The 24,932-nt window shown below is 43.5% G+C and overlaps 1 protein-coding gene across 2 annotated transcripts; it reads left to right on the top strand.

The window, feature by feature from the left end:
- Positions 1 to 1,800: 1,800 nt before the first annotated feature.
- Positions 1,801 to 24,091, top strand: LOC120422386 (uncharacterized). Of its 2 annotated transcripts, none has more exons than XM_039585799.2 (21): positions 1,801 to 1,940; positions 2,829 to 3,010; positions 9,885 to 9,929; positions 9,997 to 10,607; positions 10,670 to 10,714; positions 10,771 to 11,174; positions 11,230 to 11,364; positions 11,424 to 14,138; positions 14,205 to 14,415; positions 14,483 to 14,838; positions 14,899 to 16,888; positions 16,942 to 17,100; positions 17,158 to 18,107; positions 18,159 to 19,938; positions 19,996 to 20,164; positions 20,219 to 20,934; positions 20,990 to 21,131; positions 21,186 to 22,003; positions 22,061 to 22,144; positions 22,205 to 22,782; positions 22,900 to 24,091. In XM_039585799.2, the coding sequence occupies exons 2-21, from the start codon at positions 2,932 to 2,934 to the stop codon at positions 23,876 to 23,878; spliced, it is 12,966 nt and encodes a 4,321-aa protein (XP_039441733.1). In that variant the 5' UTR covers positions 1,801 to 1,940; positions 2,829 to 2,931; the 3' UTR covers positions 23,879 to 24,091. The 2 variants fall into 2 exon arrangements, with proteins under 2 accessions (XP_039441733.1, XP_052563197.1); XM_052707237.1 differs by having other exon boundaries at positions 1,851 to 1,986.
- Positions 24,092 to 24,932: the final 841 nt, after the last annotated feature.

Genomic DNA, 24,932 nt, shown 5'->3' with positions numbered 1-24,932 from the left:
TTGTGCACATTTTTTCTAATGAAATATTATATGCTTTTGCTAACAAAGGTGATGTGCATGCTTTTACATGCGATTTTAAACGGAGTTTTTTTAACTGTGCTTTTTTATTGAAACCTATTTGTTGCAATTTATTTTGCAATTCCATAATTTGTTCAATAGTCCATTTTTCTTCTCCTTCTTAAGTAATCATATCACAGAAAAAAAAAATCATGGTAACATTACATCTGGGAGGGGGTACATCTTTTATGTCAGAAAAAGGTGTAATTTTACCTCTAGAAATGTGTAATTTTACCTCTTTTCTGGTGTAATGTCACTTTTTCAGTCTAAATTGAGGTAAAATTATCACATAAAAGAGGTAATATTCAACCTTCCAAAATTACTGCTTCCAAATATAATGAACGTTTTACCACTTATCACCTGGGTGCTGAAAAGACAGAATGCGTAACGTGATTTTCGAATGCTCCCCACTGACACAATTGCACTACACCTGTAAAAATAAACAAAGTAGAAGGCTATGTTCAAGCTCAAGCGTGACAGTGTTAATGTCGGAGTAAGATTGTTCAATATTATTATATCGATCTCAACTCTCTTCTTAAGATTTCTTGCCTTCGAATACCTCAAAAGTTCGACGCCACCGACAAAATAAATTAGCGATCGATTACAATACTTGCCACTTCTTGGTATCATTTTGAGAACAGTAAATTGGTTCGGCTTTGACAATTCTAAACTGAGGCCGCTTTGCGAACCACTATTCTGCACCCAGCTTATCACTGTCGAGTAGGGTGCCCAGAATATAGTTTTTTTTCAAAAACTTGCTGAATAGAATTCCCTGTGCTATTTTAGGACTTTGGGCCAAATATGAGTAAATTCGGTCATCATTCATTCATTGATACTCGGAGGTTAAGTTTGTAGTTATGGGAAAAATCGGGAAAATGTATGAAACCCAAAATTTTTATACTATCTACACGGTGCACTACTTGCATCCAAATTGTCCAAAAAGTGAGATTTTCATTGCAAATTTAATACTCTACAGCTTTGTAGAATAAATTAAATCTGTAAAACTCAATCTTGAAAAGTTATTAGCGATTTAAAAATGTAATTTTTGCATGAAAAACATTTTTTTTTCAGCTTCAGACTCGGATATCAATATTAACCAACCAATTTCGCTTGGCACAGATGCTTGGAACAAAAAAAAAAAAAACGTTTTCCGTTTGTGGAGCAGGGGGTCATTTTTGTCTGGGCACTGTCGAGGGTATTTGTGGCAAGCAACATTTTGGATTGGTTATGCTATTGAATGGACTATACATAATTCAAACTCGCATAGTCTCGTTTAACAAAAGTACGGATTGAAATAAGAAACATTTTGTTGCGTACACTTTCAAACAATTCTTCAACTATTTTTTTAACTTCAATTCTGTGTCAATCATATGATTTTTAATTCACGTTTTTTTCATAATTTTGTTTCTTTCTGATGATGTTCAACGGTTTTCAAAACCCTAATGATTTTGATTAAGCGAAGAGCAATGATCAATATTAATCTTAGAGTATTTTGGGGCAAATTAAGCTCCCGGGACCTTTGTCAGATCAATATGTTTCAAATGGTTGCCACTATCAGGTACTACTTTCTAGGAAATTCACATAAAATCAACGTCATCAAAGCTTTTTCCTTCCAAACCCCAGCGATCCTTACACGAAGTGGTGCGCCCGACCTTTGACATTGGCCGGACTGATAACACGCGGAGAGCGCTCATCACTATCTGCTGGATGAAGTGAAAGACCCCACGATTTTGCCAGTTTATTCTTACATTCGGTGCGGTTCGGTTCGGTCTTCTCCTGGTCTCCTGAAAGTGTAGTGTAGTGTGCGCGCAAGTGGATTAAGTGGCACTCAATTACCGATATATCCAGCCGGAGTTCACCCAGGGGGGTTTGCGTATCGCGTGGTACGCTGAGTTTGGGCACTGTTTTAGGAAAAACGGCTGTTTTAGTGTAAGATTTAACGCTTTTAGGCGCCCGGAAAGAAGATTTGAATGAAATTGCAACGTGGAGCCTGAATCTTGGTTACGTAACAAGGATTAAACCAGATTCTTTGGCTATTTCGAAGATTTTGCAGTTTAATAGTGTTTTGAGGGCTGCTGAAAGAGTTTTTGAAGTTACAGCATGATGTAAATTGTTGTATTTCTAGAGTTTTAGGAAAAAAAGTGAAATACACGCTTATTTTGACCTACTCAAATAGCAAGGAAAAGAGATTTTGTGAATTTTAGTATCGTGAATATAAGTCAATATAACGAAAATAATTGACGAAGAATAGAAGAAATCAGATAAATGAGCAACAATTAAAAAAAGCAATCAAATTATCAGTTGCGAGTAAATTTAACAGTGTACCACCACCAAGAGGATCATCCAGCATGAAATCTCACAGGAAGCAAAGTTCAAGTTTAAATTTGTGGTGATAAGCCAAAGGAGCATCATGCGGCACAACATCTGACGCCACAACGACGCAACAACCGAAGCGAGAAGAGAGATTATCGCCTCTTGGAACGTGTATTTGCAAAGAACGTGTGCGAGGAAGATTGGTTCTTAAGTGTTGATAGTAGCTCGAGCAAGGAGGTCTAGCCCCCTCGCTACATTTTCTCGTAGGATTCCGTTGACCGGAAAACTGTGCCAGCAGAGATAAGCCGTGTGATTACGTGGTCTGGCGAAATTCTGGAAGTTTATTATTGTTGTGTTTTACTATCACTGAAAATAAAATAAAATATTGAAAATAGAAAAGAGTGTGTTGGGGTTATCATTCTACTAAAGCAAGGGTGTTGTGTATTTTTGTTTCACAGGAAACAGCTCCTCGGCCAGGATTAAAATGAGCATGTGCATCGGAAGATTACTCATCAGCCAGTGATAGTCGGTCGTTCATTGACTACAAGTCACAGTGAAAACATGGAGAGGCGTAAATATTTGTTAGTGTTTCTAGTATTAGCTGCGAGCTGCATCGGCGGGATCAGTTCGGAGAAAAGAAGTAAGTGAAAATTGTTGATTGATTGATTATAGGATTTTCCTGTTTACTAAAAATACTGAAACTGTAACATATAAAAAAATATATTCATTCTTTTTATCACTTTTAATTTAAACATAGTTACATTATTCCACTCATTCTCTCATAACAACATTACCGTAAATCTCAATTATTTTTAACGTATCATTGAAATTATGAATCCATTGGTTATAATTCAAATTTTCTTATATTTTTTGTTGAGAGAGGCCTAACTTTGTCGAGGGACATATACCTTGAAAAATAATTCAAACGGCCTAAAGCTTTTCTTAAAATTTATAACTATCAGGCCTGCCTAGCGAACGGTCCGCGACGCCTTTTCAAAACAGTTCTAAGACCGGCCCTTTTTAAAAAAAATCAATAAATAAATTTAGTGTCTGAATTAAAAAAATAAGCTTGAGATCAAATTTTCATAAACTATACAAAATGATAATTGGAAACATTTTGTTTTCTCGTTATTTGCTTTGCTGAAATGTTGCTAATTCAACGTAATATTTGGATTTTGCCTTTGTATTTTTTATGTTTTTTTTTTCAAATCCAGGACTTCTTTATGTATAACTTTTATTGATATCATTTCTGTATTGATAGCCCAACTCGACATTTTTATAGTTGATGTCAGTAAACGCTTCAGTTTTGTTAAGGCATGATAGATTTAGGCTCCCTGAACACGCTCGAATCAACAGAATTGAATTTTAGTGAATTCTCTGCAAATAAATAAAATTGTAAATTTCGGTATAAAGCCTATGGAACCGTGTAAAACAACCATGCGTTCCCTCATATAAGCAACCATGCGCACCCCCTTATTTTTGCTACCTTTATAGATAAATGTGGGTGCGCATGGTTGCTTAAGATAATTTCATAGAATTTGCTCCCAAGTTTATAATTTTATTTATTGGTAGGGAATCCACTAAAATATAATTTTGTCAATTGAAGCATGCAATTCTATCATACCGTGACGAAACTGAGGCGTTTACTGACATCAACTTTAAAAATGTCCAGTTGTGTAGTTTAAAATGGCGAGATAAAAATTTATCCATTTATTTAAAATGTGAAATGAAAAAAACTTGGATTTCTGTCTAAAAATGCACAATACTGTCCACTTAAAATTGTTTGAAAATAACGTAAAAAAAATCAAATTATTCGCTCTACAGCATTGCCTTTGCGTTCCCGATTACGGGATTCCTATTCGAAACTAGATGTCCGAAGGTTCGTTTGTTGAGGCAATTGCAAACCTCTTTTTACACCTAAGCTTCCATCCACCCCGGGATTTGAACTAACGACCTTTGGATTGTTAGTCCAACTGCCTACCAGCGACTCCACCGAGGCAGGACCCAGGGAGACGACTCCTACACCTGGACTGAGCTATCGACCTAACTTCTAGGTTAGACCGGGGCCAACATTTACTTCCCCATCCGATGGAAGGCGTGATCAGACAAATCTCGTCTCAAAATTTGCCACCGGGACCTTCTGGGATCGAACCCAGGCCGACTGTGAGAGGCAATCACGCTTACCCCTACACCAAGGTCCCGGCTTTTGGAAATAACTTACGAAATGCAAATTAGTCATACCGATTGCCGCAGAAAATTATAAAAGAAAATTTAAATATTTAAAAATGTCTCAAAATGAGTCATGAAATATAGGAGCAAACATATATTTTTTCATAAACAATTTCAATACAATTTACAAAACAAAATAAATCAAATAATACATTTTTGAAAGAAATCGTTATTATTCTTTCTAAAAATGAAGACATATTAATCTTACTTGCACCAATAGTTTGTTTATTTCTACAACTAATAATTGCATGAAAAAAAAAATACTTTTTGTACTTTAATCAATTATTAGTTCCGACCCACCACTGCTCCCGAAAAATAAAATTTGGCCCGCATGGCCAAAAGGTTGGGCATCCCTGATTTATGTTTTTAAAACATTTTGATCCGAGCGGAATTTTTGATCATGATGCAAAAACTTGGTCAGTTTTTGATTTCTATTGAAAATATTTGTACAATGCATTATATACCAGTAGGAGAGAGTGGAGAGATTCGATCCCATTTTTTTTGTGTCGCATATACTGCCCCTGATCGCATAAATGTCTCATATGCATTTTAATCGCTTTTGAGTTATTGATGCAGTTTGTTCAAAATCGTGTGCTCTGTCAGAAAAGCCTATAACATCCTGTACTAGAAATCAGAAGGAAATCGAGTTTTTTGGCGAAATATTAACACATAGCCTTATGTGTGGGACAAAATAGCAATGCGTTTTTCTCAGCTTGTTGTTTTTGCTTATGGGGCATTTATGTAAACATTGGCAGTATAGCTCTCTCAATTTATCATAAAAATATGATTTTTTTGCATGATTTGAAAGCTTCAACATTCAAGTATGTTGAATATGATGAGAATCAACAGTCATCTATGTTAAAGAGGCTTATACAATTTTTTGATCAAGAGAATTCGAGTTATAGAAAACGTTGATGAAAATTTGAAACCAGTGTTTTTAAAAATATTATTAACTTGCTTGCAACTTGCTCCCTTTTGGACATTTTGAAGATAACCTTGAAACATGTTTCTTTTAAAATTTTTAATACACTCGTAAAGGTTTTATGTTAAATTGCTGTAACTTACAGAAAATAAATAGTTTGAATGAATAACTATTTATTTTCTGTAAGTTACAGCAATTTAACATAAAACCTTTACGAGTGTATTCAACATTTTAAAAGTTTTAATTTAATTTTGCTTTAATAACCTTGAAATATTCCTATTATGAACAAAATTTAGCATGTTTACAAAGGCTGATAATTTTTGTTTACAAGAGATTGAAAATATGGCTAAGGATCTTTTAGAAACTTTTGAAACAATTGTAAAAATAGTAGGACGATAAATTTTACATCAAGTGCTTTAATAATTCGCCTTTGTAGTTGATAAAACTATAAAACAATTCTTGCATACATTTAAAAAAAAAAAAGATTTTCATTGAGCTTCTATACATATAAAAACTGAGAAAAAAGATCTCTTTGGATTTTTTGCAGCACTTTCTAGAAAAATTGTGTAAAAGTAGACTGTTTCGTCGTTAAATAATGACAGGAAATGTAGTTTCACGACGGAATTACAAAAATGATTTTAAATTGTTTACAGTTTATTTCGCTCCTATTTCCATTAAAGTTTTTTTTTGCCCTTTGATTTTTCGGTCAATTTTAAGGGGCAAACGTAGACGTGCAATTTCCCGGGAAACGGGAAATTTTCGGCCAATTTCCCGGAAAATTTTATTTTTTTTGAAAATTGTTCTGATCTTGGCTCTGATAAATATTTTGCAAAAAAAAAAAAAAACAGTATAGGATAGTGACTTTAATGGTTAAAATAAGTGTGAAGATCAATTAATAGCATGACTGCACTTAAAAAGTAATATAACTACAAGTAAATGTTCAATTTTAAATTTTTTTCGTTCGAATCGTACAATAAGCATGAGCATGAGCATGAGCATGAGAGACCACCCATGGTTGTCCTTCTCCGTTGCTGAACAGAACCGTAATATCCTTTCAGCACTACTGATCATAGGCTTCGACTATCAAGTGGTATTTCCCTTATCAACAGCATGTATGAATGCGCTGAAAAGATAAAACACCATGATTTCCAGAACAAGATCAGTTGCGAATAGGTAACAGTCATTGGCCACCAACGGCGCCCGCCATGTCAGTTTGTAGATCTCGATTTTAAGGGACGGGAATGTTAGTTAGCGCAGGTTGCTACTAGGGCAGCTGATTTACTCTGTGCTTACACCCCACAAGCGCCAGGAACCTGAAAATTGGTTAGTAGGATAGGGTGTTTGGTCAGGATTCATCATAGAAGATGATGATGCGACCCAAAATCATAGTGTTTGTTGAAAGGTATTATATTTTATTCTCAAGGCAAACACTCGGTTGCTGCGGATGAGACATTTCCCGTTTAACTGTTATTAAATTTTTAATGAAATGGTTTAATCTTAGACAGCCGGCTGTGGAAAGATAAAACCAAATAATATTTATTTATAAAATGAGGTGTGAACGCGCCAAGGTCAGGTCTCAACAGATTTTGTGAGCCAGTGTAGATTATGCTCTAGTACAACAGCACAAGAACAGACAGCATAATACAAACACACACAGACACAGAACATCCAGTGAGTTCCTGGAGTTCTGAGACTCAAATATGCAGCTTTGGCCAGCAGGAACCGACTAGCGGTTGGTCATTGCTCTGCGAACCGTACTACTGACCAGTTCAGACCTTTACAGACACAGTTTTTACTAAGATAAGTGTTTACAGTCCACTTTTAGTCCGTCCAACTACTGACCGCGAAATACAAATCTGACGAATCTAAAATAAATGTTTTTTGTACAACCCGCGAGTTCTGATTTACACGAAAGATCAGATTTGGCAAGGCACCGGGAATCTGACGCTAGTATGTGCGCAAACATATTTTGGTCCTTCGAGCCGGATCCGTAAGGTTCCGGTTCCCCTGGTGCCTGCAAATCGCTCTAAAGAGGACAGTTCAGTCGTGTGAAAGTGTACCTGTGCAAAACAAAAAGTGCATCGCGATGGCGTCCGAAGTCGGAATAATCTCCCGCTGGAATCCACGGAGAAGAAGATTCCGCCATCATCCGTCGCAGTACAGCATGGCGCCGGACTCGCTGTGGCCATCGCGCACTCCAGTACCTAAAAACCCGCCGCAGAAAACCACTTTCCCGATGAAAAAACGCCGAAAACTCGTGGAAAACCATCCCGTTCTGTTCTGTGAAGTGATTTTTGTCTTTTTTTTTTCGTTCGAATCGTACAATAAATCAAAAAATATGTTTTGTATTGTTCGTTAAAAAGTATTTTGCCAAAAAAAATTAAAACAAGCCACAATCATATTTTTTTTCAAACTTGCCTCTGTGACCAATTTGTGTTGAAATTAAAGAAAAAGAAGAAATTATATTTTAAATGACAAACAACTTTTCAAAAACATATCATATTTATTTCAGCTCTTGAACAAAATAGTAAAGCTTTTACTTCAAACTAGTCAATGTTTTCAATTGTTTGAAGCAAGTTTTCGAAATGTTTTTGCAGTTTTTGGGTGCCTCTCAGGCAATATAAACTATTTTTTCAGTGATTTTTTATAGTTTTATTATGCCACATGATTTTCAGGTTTATAAACGACTTCGGTTGAATGTTTTTTTCATTTTTACAATGAGTCTTCCATTTTTTGTTTTTGCTTTATATTTCTTTTACTTCAGATTGTTATTTCTTTTGAAACGAATTGAAGTATTTCTTGAAGAACTTTTTTTTAATATTTGATGATCTCATTTAATTATGGTAATCAAAAACGTAAAAAAAGCTCAATTTTGTTTCGGCAGGAAGGGGTTTATATCTTTTTATCAATTATTCTTTATTTAGTTTACCTAAATTGTAATAGTTTATTAAATAAAAAAAATCATGAGGCTAGATCTATTTTCAGATGCTTCAGAAAATAATATCATCAAAAATATTTAAATTTTGACATAACATTGTCTGTCATTTGATTTAAAAAATTAAAAAAATATAAAAATTGAAATCACAAGCCTAGGTTTCAACATTTGGATGAAAAAAGTGTTTTAAAATGCTTTTTACAGGCGTACAGTTGCTTTTCAATCATTAGTTTTGAAAATATCGAGGTATTGACGGATTTTTTTCTTCCCAAAAAAAAAATTGTGGGACTGCACATTGGTATTTCATGAACATTTTAAATGTTTTCAAAGGAGTTCAAACATGCTAAATATGATTATAAACGCGGGAAAATGCATTTTAGCTGGATTTCAGTTGGTTAAACTTTAATTTTCATTAAAATTTTGAAGTTTTTCGAAAAAATATTTTTTTATCACCTGATTTTTCAGGCCAACTTTGAAGGGGGGCTACATAAACTTTGAAAAATATTTGCAACGGCTTAATGAGAAAAAAACAATAGCTAAAAGTGTTCAGGCAACATTTCAATTATTATTTTTTTCAAGTTTAAAGGTCATAACACATTCTTAGCTATTTTTAAATGATGAAAATACCTTTAAACTATAACAATAATTAGTAGGGTGTTTCATCCAAACAAAAAAGTTCTCAGAATCAGGCATACCGAGGTTCCCCTAGTACAGGATTTCCATAGGGACTCTCATGCCAAATATCAGCCCATTTGGTTGAGAATTGGCCTGTCCCCAGCGGTTAAAAGTTTACATGGAAATTACTCTAGGATTATTGTGCTTTTCGTTCAATCGTTCCTACAGGTCTGGGGACAACATGGATTCACTCGGAATAAAGACAGGTGTGTAGGGGATGGTCCAATGAACACATTCCAGAAGGAATTAGGCTTGTCCATTCTGTCCCCAAGGTGCGCATTGGATCGACGTCCGGTGTCTCCAGAATCAACGATTCACCCTTCAAATGTACGCATTGTCCTTAGTATGCTATGACGGCTAGGAGAAAATTACGACGCCCCATGTCAGACGGTGAACACGTGGCAGAGCATACACTCAAGTTTTGGCTCAGAAACATACTTTAAAGTAATAAAATTATTATTTTTTATGTTCCTGTAACAATTTGAACTATTCCAAATAACGTATGATTTGTAATAATAATGCAATAATAATTAGCCTTATTTGCTTTTTCCTTTAAAAAATAAAAGCAAAAATCAATTTAATGCACAGAAGAAGAAAAACATTAAGATTAAGAAATGTTAGCCTTGATTGTGAAATTGTCAAAATATGATTCACGACAATATGTATTACCATTGAAGATTACGTAATGTTTAAAAAGTATTGATGTGTACAAAATTCCATCTCAATTGCATTTTTTTAAATTTTGTTTTACAGATCCCTTGAAAGATCCCCGAATATGTGGGCGGCCACAATGTCAGGGTATGTTCTTTTTTTCAATTTAAATAAGGGTTTCTGTTATACATAGTTACTCGTCATTCCTTCCCAGAATCAAACAACAAATTCAAATACCAGCGGAACCGCTTGTACAAGTATGACTACAAAATGTACGTCAAAAGCGAGTTCTCCGGCAGCGGCGAGAACTCGTCCGAGGTGCACATGGTGGCCGCGGTTGAGATCGACTTCCCGAAGCCCTGCCAGGGCGTGATGAAACTGTACTCGATCGAGGTTCGGGACCGGCCGGTGGTGGAAACGGACGAGCAGGACTTTGAGTACGGTGCGGACTATGTCGAGCCGGCACCGGAAGTTGAGCTGCACCCGAAGAGTGACGTGATCGCGGATGAGTTGATGCGGTTCGAGCTGCGGTTTGCGTTTCACGATGGAACCGTGAGTGAGATTTGCCACGAGGAGGACGAACCGGTGTGGACGTTGAACTTGAAGCGTGGTATTCTGTCGTCGTTTCAAAATACGATGCCGAGGTTCGATATCGATTATCACGCGGTGGAGACTGACGTGTCCGGGGTTTGTGACGTGACGTACACAATGAGTGGAACCAAGGAGACAAGTTTGCTGATTCGGAAGACGAAGGACATTGCGTCGTGCAAGAAGCGGTACAAGACGAACTCGCTGATCCAGACCGTGCCGTACGAGTTTAGACCGGTGAGATTTAAAGGAGTTGTGGGTTATGGATGTTTTTCTGAATAACTTGTTACTTTTTATAGAATTACGTTGCCTGGCCAGTTTTGAATTCCACAAGCTACTGCAATGTAAGTCGTATGACCTTTATCTCGGAATACCAGTTACGATCAAATTTCTCCTAAAGATTTCAGTTGATAACTTCATCTACAAGGAAACGATCTGCTACGAGCGTCACCAGCTGGTACCGTTTTCGAACAACCAAGCCGGAGCGGTAACGGAATCGTACAGCAAGCTCACGCTGGCCGACGAAGAGTCGTACACGCCGGAAGAGCACAGCGCGGATGAAACGTACGAGATTCAAAAACGATCGACGCTCATCTTCGATCACACTCCTTCGGTGCGGGACAGTCACGACGAGATAAAGGCTTCACGGGAACTGCTCAAAGACCTGTGCCGGTTGGGTTTCCCCGATATTCAGCGTAACTTTCCGGACGTGTTTTTGAACTTCCTGTCGACTACGCGGGCACTTTCGTTCACGGCCTTGTCTCAGTTGCTGTATCGATCGAAAAGTATTTGCGAGAATGGAAAGTAAGTTGGAGTTGTCTTCATTCGTACAAGTCTTCAATTCATTTGTCATTTGTAGAAACCACGTGCTCGAAAGTCTGCCATATATTGGTAGCCCAGCATCGGTGATCCTGATGAAGGATCAAATAGTGAAGAACCAAATCCCAACTGATTTGGCCAACCAGTGGATGGAATCGTTTGCTTATCTTACAAGGTAGGTTATTCAGACTAACGTCTAGAGAAGGTGTTTCAGACAATTTTATTTAAACGTAGACCAAACGAGGAAGTTCTGGAGGCCATGCTGGAGCTGATAGAGCATGGAAAGAGTATCAACGAGAAGAACTACATTCTGGCGGCTACCTCTGTAGTGCACACGTTCTGCACGCTGCACTCTGAGTGTACGCACAATGAGAACGTGCAAGCTATCGTGCAAACACTGGAGAAGGACATTCTTGAAGCACTCGAGGGATCGTCTGTCAAGTCTCGAAAGCAACGCGAGGCCACAATTGTGCTTCTCAAGGGTTTGGGCAACATCGGAGTCATCAACGTGGAGTTCTACCACGAATTGCGCGAGATCATTCAAAATGGCGCACTGCCGATGGAAATTCGACTGCAAGCCATCTACGCCTTCCGCAGGCATGACTGCGCGAGAACGAGGGATTACTTTTTGAAGATTTACTCGAACTTTGAGGTCGACTCGGAAATCCGAATCGGCGCGTATCGACAGGCCATGCGGTGTCCGGATTACCTCTCGATCAAACTGATCAAGCATGTACTCAAAATAGAGGAGCTCAACCAGGTCGGATCGTACGTTTGGTCTCACCTGAACAATCTCGCCAGTAGTGCTTCGCCGGTGCGCGTGGAAGCGCAAGGATTGTTAGCGGACAACGATCTGGGGAAGAAGTTCCGCATGGACATTCGGAAGTTTTCCCGCAACTACGAGCAGACGCTTTTCTTTGACGAGTACAACTTTGGCATGACCACCGATGCGGACTTGATCTTCAGTACGCAGTCTTACCTGCCGAGAACGGCTTCGCTGAACTTGACAGCGGACCTGTTTGGCGAGTCCGTAAACTTCCTGGAGTTGAACGCTCGAGCGGAAGGATTTGAAGACTTGGTTGAGTCGATATTCGGTCCGACAGGTCCACTGAATGCTAAGAAGGTTAAGGAGTACACTTCCGCCGTAACTTCGCTTTTTACTTCGTCATCGGAAGAGGAAGAGCAGACTGGATACGATCCAACGGCACAGTTTCGATTGAAGCGGGAGTCGGATGCAAGCGAAGATTATGACTTTGAAGAGGATGAATCAAAACTGAGAGCTAAACGAGAAGATGGCCGAACTCCAGCAGTCATTACGAGAGATCTGCACGATCGGATAGATAAGTTGGGTTACGCTATGAAAGCTGACTTCCGGGATCCTCACGCATCGGTTGGGGTGAAGATCTTCGGGAACGATTTGCGATACTATACAATTGAGGGATTCGCCGAGACCATGAAGGCCGCTGAGAAGATCAATCCTATCAACTTCTTGAGACGCATACTGTCGGGTAAGGAAGTATCGTATACTAAATCGGGAGTGTTTTTGGATACCTCGTACGATGTCCCGTTGAGCACGGGAATTCCGCTTGCATTGAGTATCATTGGAGCTTCTTCGGTGGACCTTCGAATGTCCGGTTCGTTCAAGGCGGTAGATATCTGGGAGGCGACTCGTCACATTGACGTGGATGGCAAGATCAAACCTAGCGTTTCCGTAGACATCACGGCCATAATGAAGGCGGATTTCATCCACGCTGCGGCGGGAATCAAGCTGAAGAGCAATCTGTACTCTAGTTCTGCTCTTGAGACAAAGATTAAGATTCGTGGCGATCGGTTGGCTTCGTTCCAGTTCAGTCTGCCTCAGGATCGCAATGAGATATTCAGCGCCCGGTCGGAGATGTTGGTGTTTGAAGATACCAGGGAAATTCCCCAGAAGGGTATCGAACGGCGTTACACAAACTCTACGTGTACTTGGCCAGCGATCGATAGGGCTATCGGGCTCAAGTTCTGTGCGGATTACAGTTTACCAGATGTGAGCAATAATTCTCAGGTACCGAGTTTGATTCTCAGTGGTCCGGTGATCTTGGACATTAGCCTGCAAAAGGCAGATCCAACTGCCAAGATCTTCCTGTTCCAATACAACTGGGAAAAGCAACAAAATGTGTCCACAGGATCAGTCATCTTTGAAACGCCGAATTCGCAAATTCCACGGATTTTCATAGCGAATATAACAGCTGATTTGGAAGGATACCACGTATCGATGGGATTCCGAAACGGAGATATCTCCCACTCGGCCGTCGGACTGTACAAGAATAACAAAGATCAACGACGGTTGGATATGTCCCTGAACGTAAACGATCGGAAATACTTAGCCCTGGAGATGGGCTACAACAAAACGGAGATCAAGTACGGTATGATCTACAGCCCATCTCTGTTCCTGTCGGTCAACAGCGAACGGATAGCCGGGATGGCGGGACAGATCAAGATGACGGACAAAAAGGGCATCAAGCAGTGGGACTACAATCTGCAGTTTGAAACAAAACGAGTCCAGACGAAGGTCATGGGATACATTCAACAGACGCAGGCCTCGATCACCAGCAAGCTGTCGATGGATTACAGGTTCATCGACGGCAAACCGGAGCGGCTCACCCTCGGTGGCACCTTCGCCAACCGCAGTAACCGCGGTCGGACGGAGTACTCCGGCTCGTTTGAACTGCGCTCGACCGCTTATCCGAACTTTGACTTCGCGTCGACGCTAAAGTTCCTTTCGGCAATGGGTCACATCGAGTGTAAGGTGGAGTACAACAACGCAGCCGACTTGAAGGATCCGAACTATACGACCACGCTGCGGTTGATCTTCGCGCGCCACATGATGGCCGAAATGGGTAGAACGACGGCGTCGGTCGAGCTGACCCGTCCCCGCTCGCGGATGGACCTGAAGGCGATGATAAAGTGAGTGATTTAGCTTGAAGCACTTCAAACAATATCGTTGGAAATAAACTCAATATTTATTAACAGACATGAAAACAACATGCGGAAGGGCACGGAACACAACGTGTTGGTTATGCTGCGCTACGCCAAGGACAAGGAGGTGACGGCCGTGTTTTCCGTGTTCATGCCACGGGGAATCTTGTTCGCGATCGATACCGCTGCCAACATTACCGTTCCCGGCTTTGATTCGTGCACGTTCAACTTCAAAATTAAGGAAAAGGCCAGAAAAGAGTACTATGTAAGTTATTCATGAAAATGTGTCATGGAGACGCGTGGTGACTGACCCCCCAAACTTCCAATTCCAGTTCGACTTTGACGGCGTGTGGTTCTCGGGACATTCGATCGTCGTGAACGGGTGGTACCAGGACCGCAGCTCGTTCATCAAGACGTACCACCACGCCAAGCTGGAGGCACAAAGTCCCACGTTCGGGGACATCACCTTGGACGTAAAGTATCTGCGCGACGAGATCGAGTACAAGCTGGAACTGCACGCGGAGTACGGGAAGCAACCGTACGGGCTGACGGTTCGCCACGTGCAAGAGTCCGAGGACGGTACCAACAGCTATGCTGGTTTCCAGTGGCGGGACAGTTTGTACTCGTTTTCCGCGGTTATGAAATCGGCTCCGATTAAGGAGTTGGTGCTGGAGTTGCACGTGGATAAGTAAGTATTTCTTGTTAGAGATATGATTATGACGGTAATTCAACATATTTCAATTGACAGACTTCGTGATATCAGTGTCACGCTGAAGGGATATTCGACACTTTTGAAACGAGAGGTTGGAGTGGAGATTAAATGGGACGCCAATCGTGACCCAACGCAAAAGTTGGCAATCTCCGGGGAGCTCAACACACCACAGTATCGCGTCTACAATGGAAGATTCCTAGTATCCTATCCAAATCGTACGGTCAGCGGTGTGTTTGATCTGAAGGCGGTTGACCCGAACTACCTTGCGAATGCTAGGGTGTCCTGGAACACAACTGAGGCAATCGAGCTTAAGCTGGACGCTGGGTCAGAGGAGGAAATCCTGCGGAACATGTGGTTGTTGTTCAAGCTAACGACTCCATTCGAAGGTTGGCGCTATAACGCACTTAATGGAGGGTTCTACTTCAAGGATAATCTGCTGAAGACGAACCTCTCCGCGAACTGGGCCGAGGATCAAACGTTAGGCGTAGAGGTTTTAGGTTTCTACCTGTCCAACGATACGGACTTCAATTGTGAGTTGAAGACCAAGCTGCACAGCTCGATCCAGCACGTTCCCACGGTGAAGGTTCACTTGAAGCACAAGCTAGACAGCAAACGGGTGGACACTGTGATCACCGTGAATCATACCGTAACCGATGAGCCTCCCCAAGTGTTCTCCGTCTGGTCCGGTTGGCAGTACGATCAGGACGAAACGTACCGCAATGTGTCCGGATCGTTGGCGCTTGTGAGTCCGTTTGAGGGGTACAAAACGGGTGCGTTGTCCACCAAGTTTTCGCTGAGTGAAAGCCGGGAGCTTCGAGGAGCTGCTGATTTACAGCTGGACGATGACAAGTACGAGCTGGTGCTCAAAGGTCACGTTCGGAATCTGGTTGACAACATGCTAACCGTCAACATAACTTCATCGAATGAAAAGTTCCGAAACATTAACGGACGCTTCGGAATTAGCGAGAAGGAACGGCATGCCGTTGCTGAGGTCATAACACCGAAAAGCGCACTTGGAGTGGAGGTTCTGTTCGCCGTTGTCTCAGCGTACGACTTTGACATAAAGTTTTACCTGGCGACACCGTTGAAGGATCTTGAGCGGGTCATCTTGAGGGGTAAATTGAAACCCGATAACGTAGACTTCCGAGCTGGACTGAATAATTTGATCATCGGATTCGTTGGGATGTGGCGCAAGGCTCATCTGAAGGACTTTGAGTACTCGTACAAGGTGTTCACGCCACTTCCCAAGTTTGAGGAAAATGGGCTGATCTTGAAGTTGATCGCGAATACTGAGAAGAGTGAGTACATCGATCTGGAGTTCAGTGGCAAGTTCTCGCAGTACAAGTTGGGAATTAAGGCGGTTTCGGAGCCCAAGCCGCAGCTACTGCGACAGCTTGGAGTTCAAAAGGCATCGGAATTGCTTGACGAGTTTTTGGAGGAATCGCCAACTGTTCAGGCAAGTGAGGATGAAGAGGAAGAGGAGGAGGAGGAAGAAGAGGAAGAAGAGTCTCTGAATCTAGTCGGTAAGATTGAACTCGATACCATTGTATGGCCGACGATTACGGGCACGCTGGATTTGGAGGAGTACAAGTCCAAGTACTATGTAAGCGGAAAGGTCAGGTTACCACAGGGGTACGTCGATATCTACGATCGCTTCTGGTTGGAGGACTTGATGAACATGAAGAACAACCTCAAGATCAAAACGCCGTTCCCGTTCATGAAGGAGGTACAGTCAGGCTTCGAGCTGAGGATACCCTACCCGACGAACAAGTTCGTCGTGGGCTTCAATGTGCTCGTGCTGAACGACACGCAGTGGGTGAACACCGGCTTCCACGTCTACTACAACGTGTCGGTGGACGAGTCGGAAACGAAAACCCACCACGCCATTGTCAATCTCATGACCCCCATGGAGAACCTCAAGAAGGTCCGACTGCACGGAGTGCTGGACGAGGAAGAGCACGGCTACAAAACGAATCTGACGGCCAAGACCATGACGACGGAGGCTTCCGTTGCGATGGCTTTTGAGGTATGGTTTAGATTGGGCTCTGGAAATATCAGGAAATAATATTCTTTTTTTAGACTGAAGATCAGTTCATCGAATCGTCGCTAACGATCTGGGTGCGTGCCCCGCTGATTCCGTACTATGGATGCAAGATTTTCTACAAGCAAGATCTTGCTGGCACAGACAACTCTATGGACATGGGCTTCGTGGTACACGATGGAGACATCTTCAACAATGTATGATGTTTCAAAACCAGTAACAATTTTAAAGTTAACACACTTTTCTTTCACTAGTTCCGTCTGGATGGCGCATGGTCCCGGGCTGAACCACACTTCTTAGTGGGCAAGGGACGCTACCAGTCCAACTTCCTACCGCTGCAAACGATCGACACGGAGTTTGTCATTACGCGAGAACCGTACCCGAAGGCGCAGTTCGAGATGCGACTCAACGACAGTGAGGGAACGCTGGAGCTTATTCGGGCGAAGGCTACGCGAAATCGAGAAATGGTGGCGGTTGAGCTGAGTGTTCCACTGGAGAACTACCGGAACCTGTCGATCTACGGGCGGCTGTTGAAGAAGCAAGGTGACGAGTATTCGGTGGTGGGACAACTCTATAGGAACGACGAAGTGTTCAACGTGGAAGGCGATGCAACGATCGTGAACGATATACCGAAGAATATCGCACTGGCGATCAAACCTTTAGGGGAGGGTGATGATGGATCGTTGACGTACGAGTACACTACAGATGAGGTGTCAACTAGTTTCAAAGCGAACATTGAACGCGGAGGAAAGTTCGCCAACATTGGGGGAAGTTTCAAAACGCTAGCGCTTTCGGACTGGAATTTCAATCTGGACGTACAATCATCGGAACCGGATGTCGGCAGTATCGATTGGAAGTTCGGTATAGCTCCGCTGGAGAATGGACTCGCGTTGGGAACGTTTAGGCTCAAGTCTCCTTGGGATCGATACGGCATCAACGAAGCGGATGTTAGCATGCTCTTTGATGTTCATCCGATATCAGGAACTGTGACGGCAAACTACAGCATTCCTTCCGTTTCCGGTGATGCCAGTTGCCTGTGGAGTTGGCATCTGTTGCAGAATGTGCGATTTGGATTGCACAATCGCGTTCTGAGAGATTCCACGGAACGGTTCTTCCAGATCGGAGTGCGATATCTTAGTCCTGATCTTGAGAGCAATCACAACTTGACCTTTGGTGGTGACTTGAATCTGAACAACGTTTGGGTGTAAGTAAAGATCTTGAAGGTAGGTTTACCGGACACTAACTCTTTGTTCAGTTTCAGCGCAAATACTTCCGTTACGTTCATTTCGATATCGGATCTTTCGGGTGTCATAAGAGTTCAGTTGCCCAAGCCAGTTGGTGATGTTCACACCCTAGCAGCCAGCATGAACGGCAACATTCCATTCCTTGAACCGGTTCGCACGCTGAACTTTGAGACATCTTACGAAACGGAGGAATCCCGGAAACGCTATGCATGGCACTCGGAGTACAGCTTCGTTCACGATCTGCGTACTCTGGCGCGGTTTGACTGGGGACCAAATGTGCGCTCGCAGCGCATTCAGTCGAACCTGGACGTGTTCCAGGACGGTGAAAAACGGGAAATCACAATCAAACTGCGTGGACCATGGTACATGGAAGATGCGTTCCGATCGGTTGTCGTCTACAACTATGCCGATAGCTTGTACCTCGTAAACGGTAACATGTCCATTCCGGCCTCACGAAAGGTCGCCGAGGCAAACGTTGCGTTCACGAATCTGTCCAACATGAAAGGTAACGTGAACTGTACGACCCCTTTCCTAAACATAACCTGGCTGCACGGGCAGTTGGAGTTTATCGAGAGTCCGCTGGAGTCGATTCGATTTTTGAAGGCAACGTGGCCGGAATCGAGCGCGATTTTCGATGCCAAGACTACGTACAAGCTGCACAACCTAAACCGCGATCAGCAGGGTACGATCAAGGTGGAGATTCCCCTTCAGACGCGACACTTTGCAGAGGTCAAGTATGGGTTGGCGGAGCGTCCAGCGATCACGACAGGACACGCGGAAATCGATTACAACGATCGCAAGGTGCTCAGTGGACAGTACACATCGAAGCAGGAGTCTAAGGCCGGATTTGATAAGGAAACTGTTGATGTAACTTTGGAGAACGACTTCAAACCGATCGGGGTTCATTACGTGCACACTACAAACTTGATCCAAGGTAACTCGCATGCTATGGACACCAAGCGGGCCGAAGTGTTTGAGCTGCGCAATCAGAAGCAGTTCAATATCACTGGAGAGCTGCAAGTTACCACGAGGGACACCGGTAGAGAATATGTCATAACGGCGATCCATCCGAATCGTACCGTGGTTTTAACGGCAGACTTTGACCAGGAAGATAACAAGACGAAGCAAAAATCCAAGTTGAAACTTTCACCGACTCGCTGGATTGCCTACGACTTCCATCTGACGAACAACTCGCAAGCGGACAACGATACCCAAAGCTTCAGGCTGGAGGTGTCGTATCCCCAGCGGAAGCTGTCCGCCGATGGGTGGTACTCCGTTACCGAGAATACCTTCGATTCGGACATTTCACTGCAGTACACGCCGAACAAGACCAGCGACGATGAGGTCGTACAGCCGCGTACGGTCCGAGGTGGGGTCAAGTGGGTTGACGAGTCGGATAGTGACGTGACGAGACAGAAATTGCTGGTGCTTTTGGGTCATCCTACGTTCGAACAGGACATTACCCTTAAAGGATCGTACTACTCCGATGAAAAGGACCTGCTGAAGACAAACCTGGACATCCGGTACACCCACGCGGACAGTCATCACCTGTCGGTGGGATTCAACGCGAAGGATCTTACCTCCACGGTCGGCTATCGAAACTACTCTTATTCTCTGTTTGGCTTGCACGATGCGTCCAATCTGGATCTGGAGTCTGCAGGATCCGTCGGTCTGCGGCTGGGTCTTTACGAGCTGAACTCCAACTCGCACTACAAGCGGGGCTATCTTTCGCGCATGGAAGGCTACGTAATCAGCAAGCTGGACGTCATGCAGAAGGAAGTCATTGTGGAGGTTGGTATTTTGAGGCGCGCTTTTTGAACCCCGTTGTGATCGATGAACTTTTTTCAGAAAATGACTTCGCAAAGCAGCTACCGCTTGTGGGGCAAAGCGTCCGGAGTGTATCCAATCTATATGGTCAACGGCAGTTTGCTAAACGGACCCGAGCAGGATTCGGCTGGTTTCTTCTTTATCGACATTGACGACAAGCTGGTACAAATGAAGATCAACATTACGCCCGGTAAGACCTCGTAACTTCTTTTTTATCCAAATTCTAACCCCAGCTTTTTCACAGACGCCACCGAGAACGTGTACATGTACGGCATCATTCCGGACTCGCGGAGTGCGTACTTTGACTTCTGGCGCGACTACGACACCTCGCGGGAGGTTGACGTGGCGTACTACCTCAAGATGAACCATTCGCGGCTGGTCACCAGCAAGCTGCACTGGCGTCCGGAGATCCGGTCGGACTTGCGTAACTTGGCGCGGAACTACTTCACCTCGATGCACAACTCCTTCACGGAATCGTTGGAGTTTTGGGTGCGCCAGATCTACCTGGAGTCGAAGGATTCGGTGAACGGTGTTTGGGATTCGGCTAATCCGTTCTTGGAGGGCTTCCTCGAGGACGTTTCCGGGCTGAACGTGATCCAAAGTGATCTGGAAGATTTGCGACAGTTCTTGAACGCGTCGTACGTGGCGGATGATTTCTACATTCGATCGGTGATTAACTTTACCGTTACGGTGCTGGATGAGTTGGCTATCAAAAATAAGATCACTTCGCTGCCCAAGTTCCTTACCGAGTTCTGGCAGGTTATGGGAGACTCGGGACAGGCGTTGAAAAAGTCAATCACGTGGCTGCTGGAGACGATCAAGCAGTCGTATCAGAAGGTGGTAGACGTTATTGGTCACATACTGCAGGGAGATTCGATGAAGTATTTGTCCGAGGTTTTGGAGAATTCGGTGGCGAGATATGACAAGTTTATCAAGGACTTGCATCTTCAATTTATAAAGGTTGGTTTGCTGTAGGAATACTTTGGTGTTAATGTGACTAACGGTATGTTTACAGAATGTCCAAGAACTCTGGAAGAAGTTGACCGACGTGATTACTTCGTACTGGCAACGGATGCTGCAAAACATTGAACCTTCGGTGATCAAATTGGCTCATTACGCAGAATCCGTTACATGGCATGTCGGAAATGAAGTTTTTTGTAAGTCTTATGATTCTTAAAGAATATATCTCAACTATTTCAACTCTCTTTCAGCCTTCTTGTACAACAAAACGCAAGAAATCGCAGAGTCTCCGTACTTCACAAAGGTGACCAACTTCACTCAGGATTTGGACACGTTGTACAAAGATTTAATCCAAAACGACATCATCACCAACTTCAAAAAGTACGGCACAATTGTGACCCATTTCGTGCAGGACCGATTCTTCCGGCTGGTTCCTTTTGGCCGGGAGATGCACCAGGTTATCACGGGGCTGTGGGATGAGATGAAGCAGCTGCAGAAGCTCAAGTACGTCCAGTTCATAATGCAGCGAGTGAACGAAGTTAAAGTCAAGGCCGAATGGTTAGCGGAAGAGTTCCAACTGGAGAGGCGGCTTCACCAGCTGTGGAGAATCCTGCGGAACAAGTTGACGAGGTACGCACAGACGGCGCTGCAGGCGGAGAACCGGTACCGTGAGGCGAAGACCAAGTTCATCTTCGATCCCGACCATGGCGTGCTGGAGATGGAACAGAAGCTGCCCATGTCGTGGCATGCGTTCAACGAGACGCCAAAGTTCGAGGAGGTTCCCGAGTACAAGTTTATCACCGATATCCAGGACTTCTTCGCCGGCAGCAATACTACGATTTGGACGCTGTACAAAGAGCTGAAGCCGTACACGGACTCGAAGATGTGGTTGCCGCCGTTTAAGGCGAACTCGCTGTTGGTGGGATCGAGACACTACATGTCGTTCGACAAGCGGTTCATTTCGATTGATCTGCAAGATTTGCAGAAGGATGGCGTCGCGAATCAGTGCTCGTACGTGCTGGCGCATGACTTTTACAACCAGTCGTTTACGGTCCTGCTGGAACCTTCGGTATGTTGAGGTCGTAGCTGAGATGAAACTATGGTTAACAAGATGCTATTTTTTTAGGTTTTGGAAAAAAGTGGTAGACATTCACGCAAGATAACGCTGATCTTTGAGGACCAGCTCCTGGAGGTTGATATTCTGGATGCTGTAAGTTGACGCCCAAACCCACAGATTAAGTTAAGATTAACAAATAATCATCTATTTCAGTCTGTGAGAATTGGACGGAACATTACGACAGCTCTGCCAGCCCAAATCGGAGACACCGTAGTCTATCGCGAGACCGACGTCCTCACAATCCAGTCCTTCAAGGGCTTCAAGTTGACCTGCAGTCTCCAGTACCACATGTGCTCGTTCGATCTAAGCGGATGGTACTTTGGCAAGACGGCCGGTATCCTGGGCACGATGAACAACGAGGTGTACGACGATTACATGACGTCCGACCACCGGTACGCGTCCACAAAGGAGCAGTTCATCAACAGCTGGAAGCTACCAGAGTGTGAGGGTGACGTTCAATCTATCAATCAGACCGTAAATTTCTACGCGGCATCGAACGAAGTCAGTCAGCTGTGCGAGTCGTTCTACCGCCAGAAGCATTCGTACTTTGCGTCGTGCTTCCCGATCGTCGATGCGACTCCGTTCTACGAAATGTGCCTGGATCTGGGACAAAACATGGTCAACAAAACGGATGATCCGTCGAATAATGGGGCGTGCACGTCTGCACTGGCGTACATGGAGGCCTGCAGCTTGGAGGACATGCCACTGCGCGTTCCGGACTCTTGCATTCAGTGAGTTTCAATGTGAAAAATGCCATGCGTCTCCATTGAATATTTGTCGCTTGTTACGTTTAATGGAGACAACAACATTTTAACATTTTTTTTTTTCATTTATTTCTCAACTTCCAGTTGCAAGCTCATCAACGGTTCCTATGTTCCCGAGGGAGCCTTCGTTCCGATGAAGGAGGTTGACGAAATTCCCCAAACATCCGATGTGGTGTTCCTTGTGGAGGCAAAACTCTGTAACGAGAACATAACCACTTCCAAGAGCATCAAGGCGTTGATCCAGTCCCTGCACAAGGAGCTGCAGGAGCTCAACATCACAGATAACCGCTACTCGGTGCTGACCTTCGGTGGAATGTCCCCGTTCGACAGACCCCGCAGCATCATCGTGAACGATAACGTGTTTGTGACGCACGAGTACATCGAGCCGTTCTTCAACCACATCGCCACAGCGGAAGGTTCCAACGACGACATTTTCGATGCCATCATAGTCGCTTCCAAGCTGGTCTTCCGACCGGGTGCCTCCAAAACGTTCATCCTGCTACCGTGCTCGAAATGTGCCAGCTCCAGCATGAAGCTGGACTACTCGTCTCTGCTTCAGCTACTCCTGGAAAACGGCATCAAGCTGCACATCCTCGCCGATCACGACATCGAGTTCGACAAATCTCGCGTCTCGCGAATGTTCTTCGGTATGGATCGCGACAAGGCGTACACCAAGAAGGACCTCAAGGACCTGGTCGGCGACAGCGATCTGCGCAAACAGATGCGACTCCCGAAGGCCACCCTGGGCAGCTGTGCCGCGCTGGCGCTCGAAACCAACGGATCCGTGTTCAGCGGTCGCAAGCTGCGTCCCGAGCGGCGCAACCCGACCAAGAAGTTCATCACGGTGTTCACGAAGCGGGTCGCCAGTACGGCCAAGCCAAACTCGTGCCAGACGTGCGAGTGCACCGGCCACAACACGGGCGTTTCGTACATGCTCTGCCTGCCGTGTACTTACCCGTCGGCGTTCAGCTTGGACCACGAGCGCATGAGCGAAGACGAGCTGCTTTCGGTGCTGCAGCCGGACCACGACTGGGACTGGGAGGAGGACGATGAGCTGCTGTAGGCTTGGGGGAGGGTGAGACGGATGACGAGGTCAAGAGCATTGTATTGACATAATCTAGTAATAATACAAAATATAATACCGACTGTGCGTACTTAGAGGACGCGGCCATGAAGAGAGTTAGAAAATAATAATTCCCAATCGTCTGTGGTGATCAACAAGTTGAAAAAGACCATTGAAGCTAATAAACACATTTTCCAAAAAAAAATACAAAAATTGTTCAAGGCCTGTCATCGAAACCACAAAACTCCTCCACCAAAAAACGTAGGAAAGAAGTTGTTTTATTTCTATATCTTGAGATTTCCGTTACAACGCTTCCTAACAAGATGCCGTGTGTGTCGTGTGTCCCCCCTTACGGATAATTGATTTCTTCCCTAACCCTCTCTCTTTCTAAGTGTCCCACAGTGTTGCCAAATATCATTTCACGTCTCACTCGCCAGTCTCGATTCGTTTGTTGTTCCTTTTTAAATGGTTTCTTGCTTTCATTCACTGCTCCTTTTTCAAGTGTCTTTTTCATTCATTCTCTTCTATCATTATAGTTTCTTTAATTGCGTGTGTGTTTTAACTTTTTTTTTTCTTTTCTTTTCTGCTGCGGCAAGGGAAATATATTTAATGGATACTATGTACAAGTGTTTTTGGATTTTTTCCCTCGTTTGCCGACGCTCTGTCTTTCTTTTTTGTTAGCAGCTTAGGTAAGTAGCTCTGAATTTTTATATCTGATTTCTAGAAGTTCGGGCCAAAATTAAATGTAAAATCACGCTGGAATATAAGCAGCTTTGTCTCCCGCTCTAGTTTTGGTTGAATCCCGCTCCCAAACTCTTTCTATCTCTCTTGTTTTTTTTTTCAAATGCATTGTAGGTGAGTTTGTTTTCGGTTAATATTTTTTTATAATTCTGTTTTATGCTTGATTTTAGGAACTAATTACAACTTGGTCGTGATCTGTTTGATGACAGCAAATAATATACGTTATGTTTTGTATGAACTCTCTATTCTTTCTGTTTTTCTACTACATGATGATATGTGCTACACGAGTTTTGTTCGGTTTTCCGGTGGTGGC

The sequence above is a fragment of the Culex pipiens genome, chromosome 2 (assembly GCF_016801865.2).
Source record: "Culex pipiens pallens isolate TS chromosome 2, TS_CPP_V2, whole genome shotgun sequence".
NCBI classification, from domain to species: Eukaryota; Metazoa; Arthropoda; class Insecta; order Diptera; family Culicidae; genus Culex; species Culex pipiens.
Note: the sequence above shows the minus strand (reverse complement) of the source record. Positions and strands in the feature narration are given on the sequence as shown.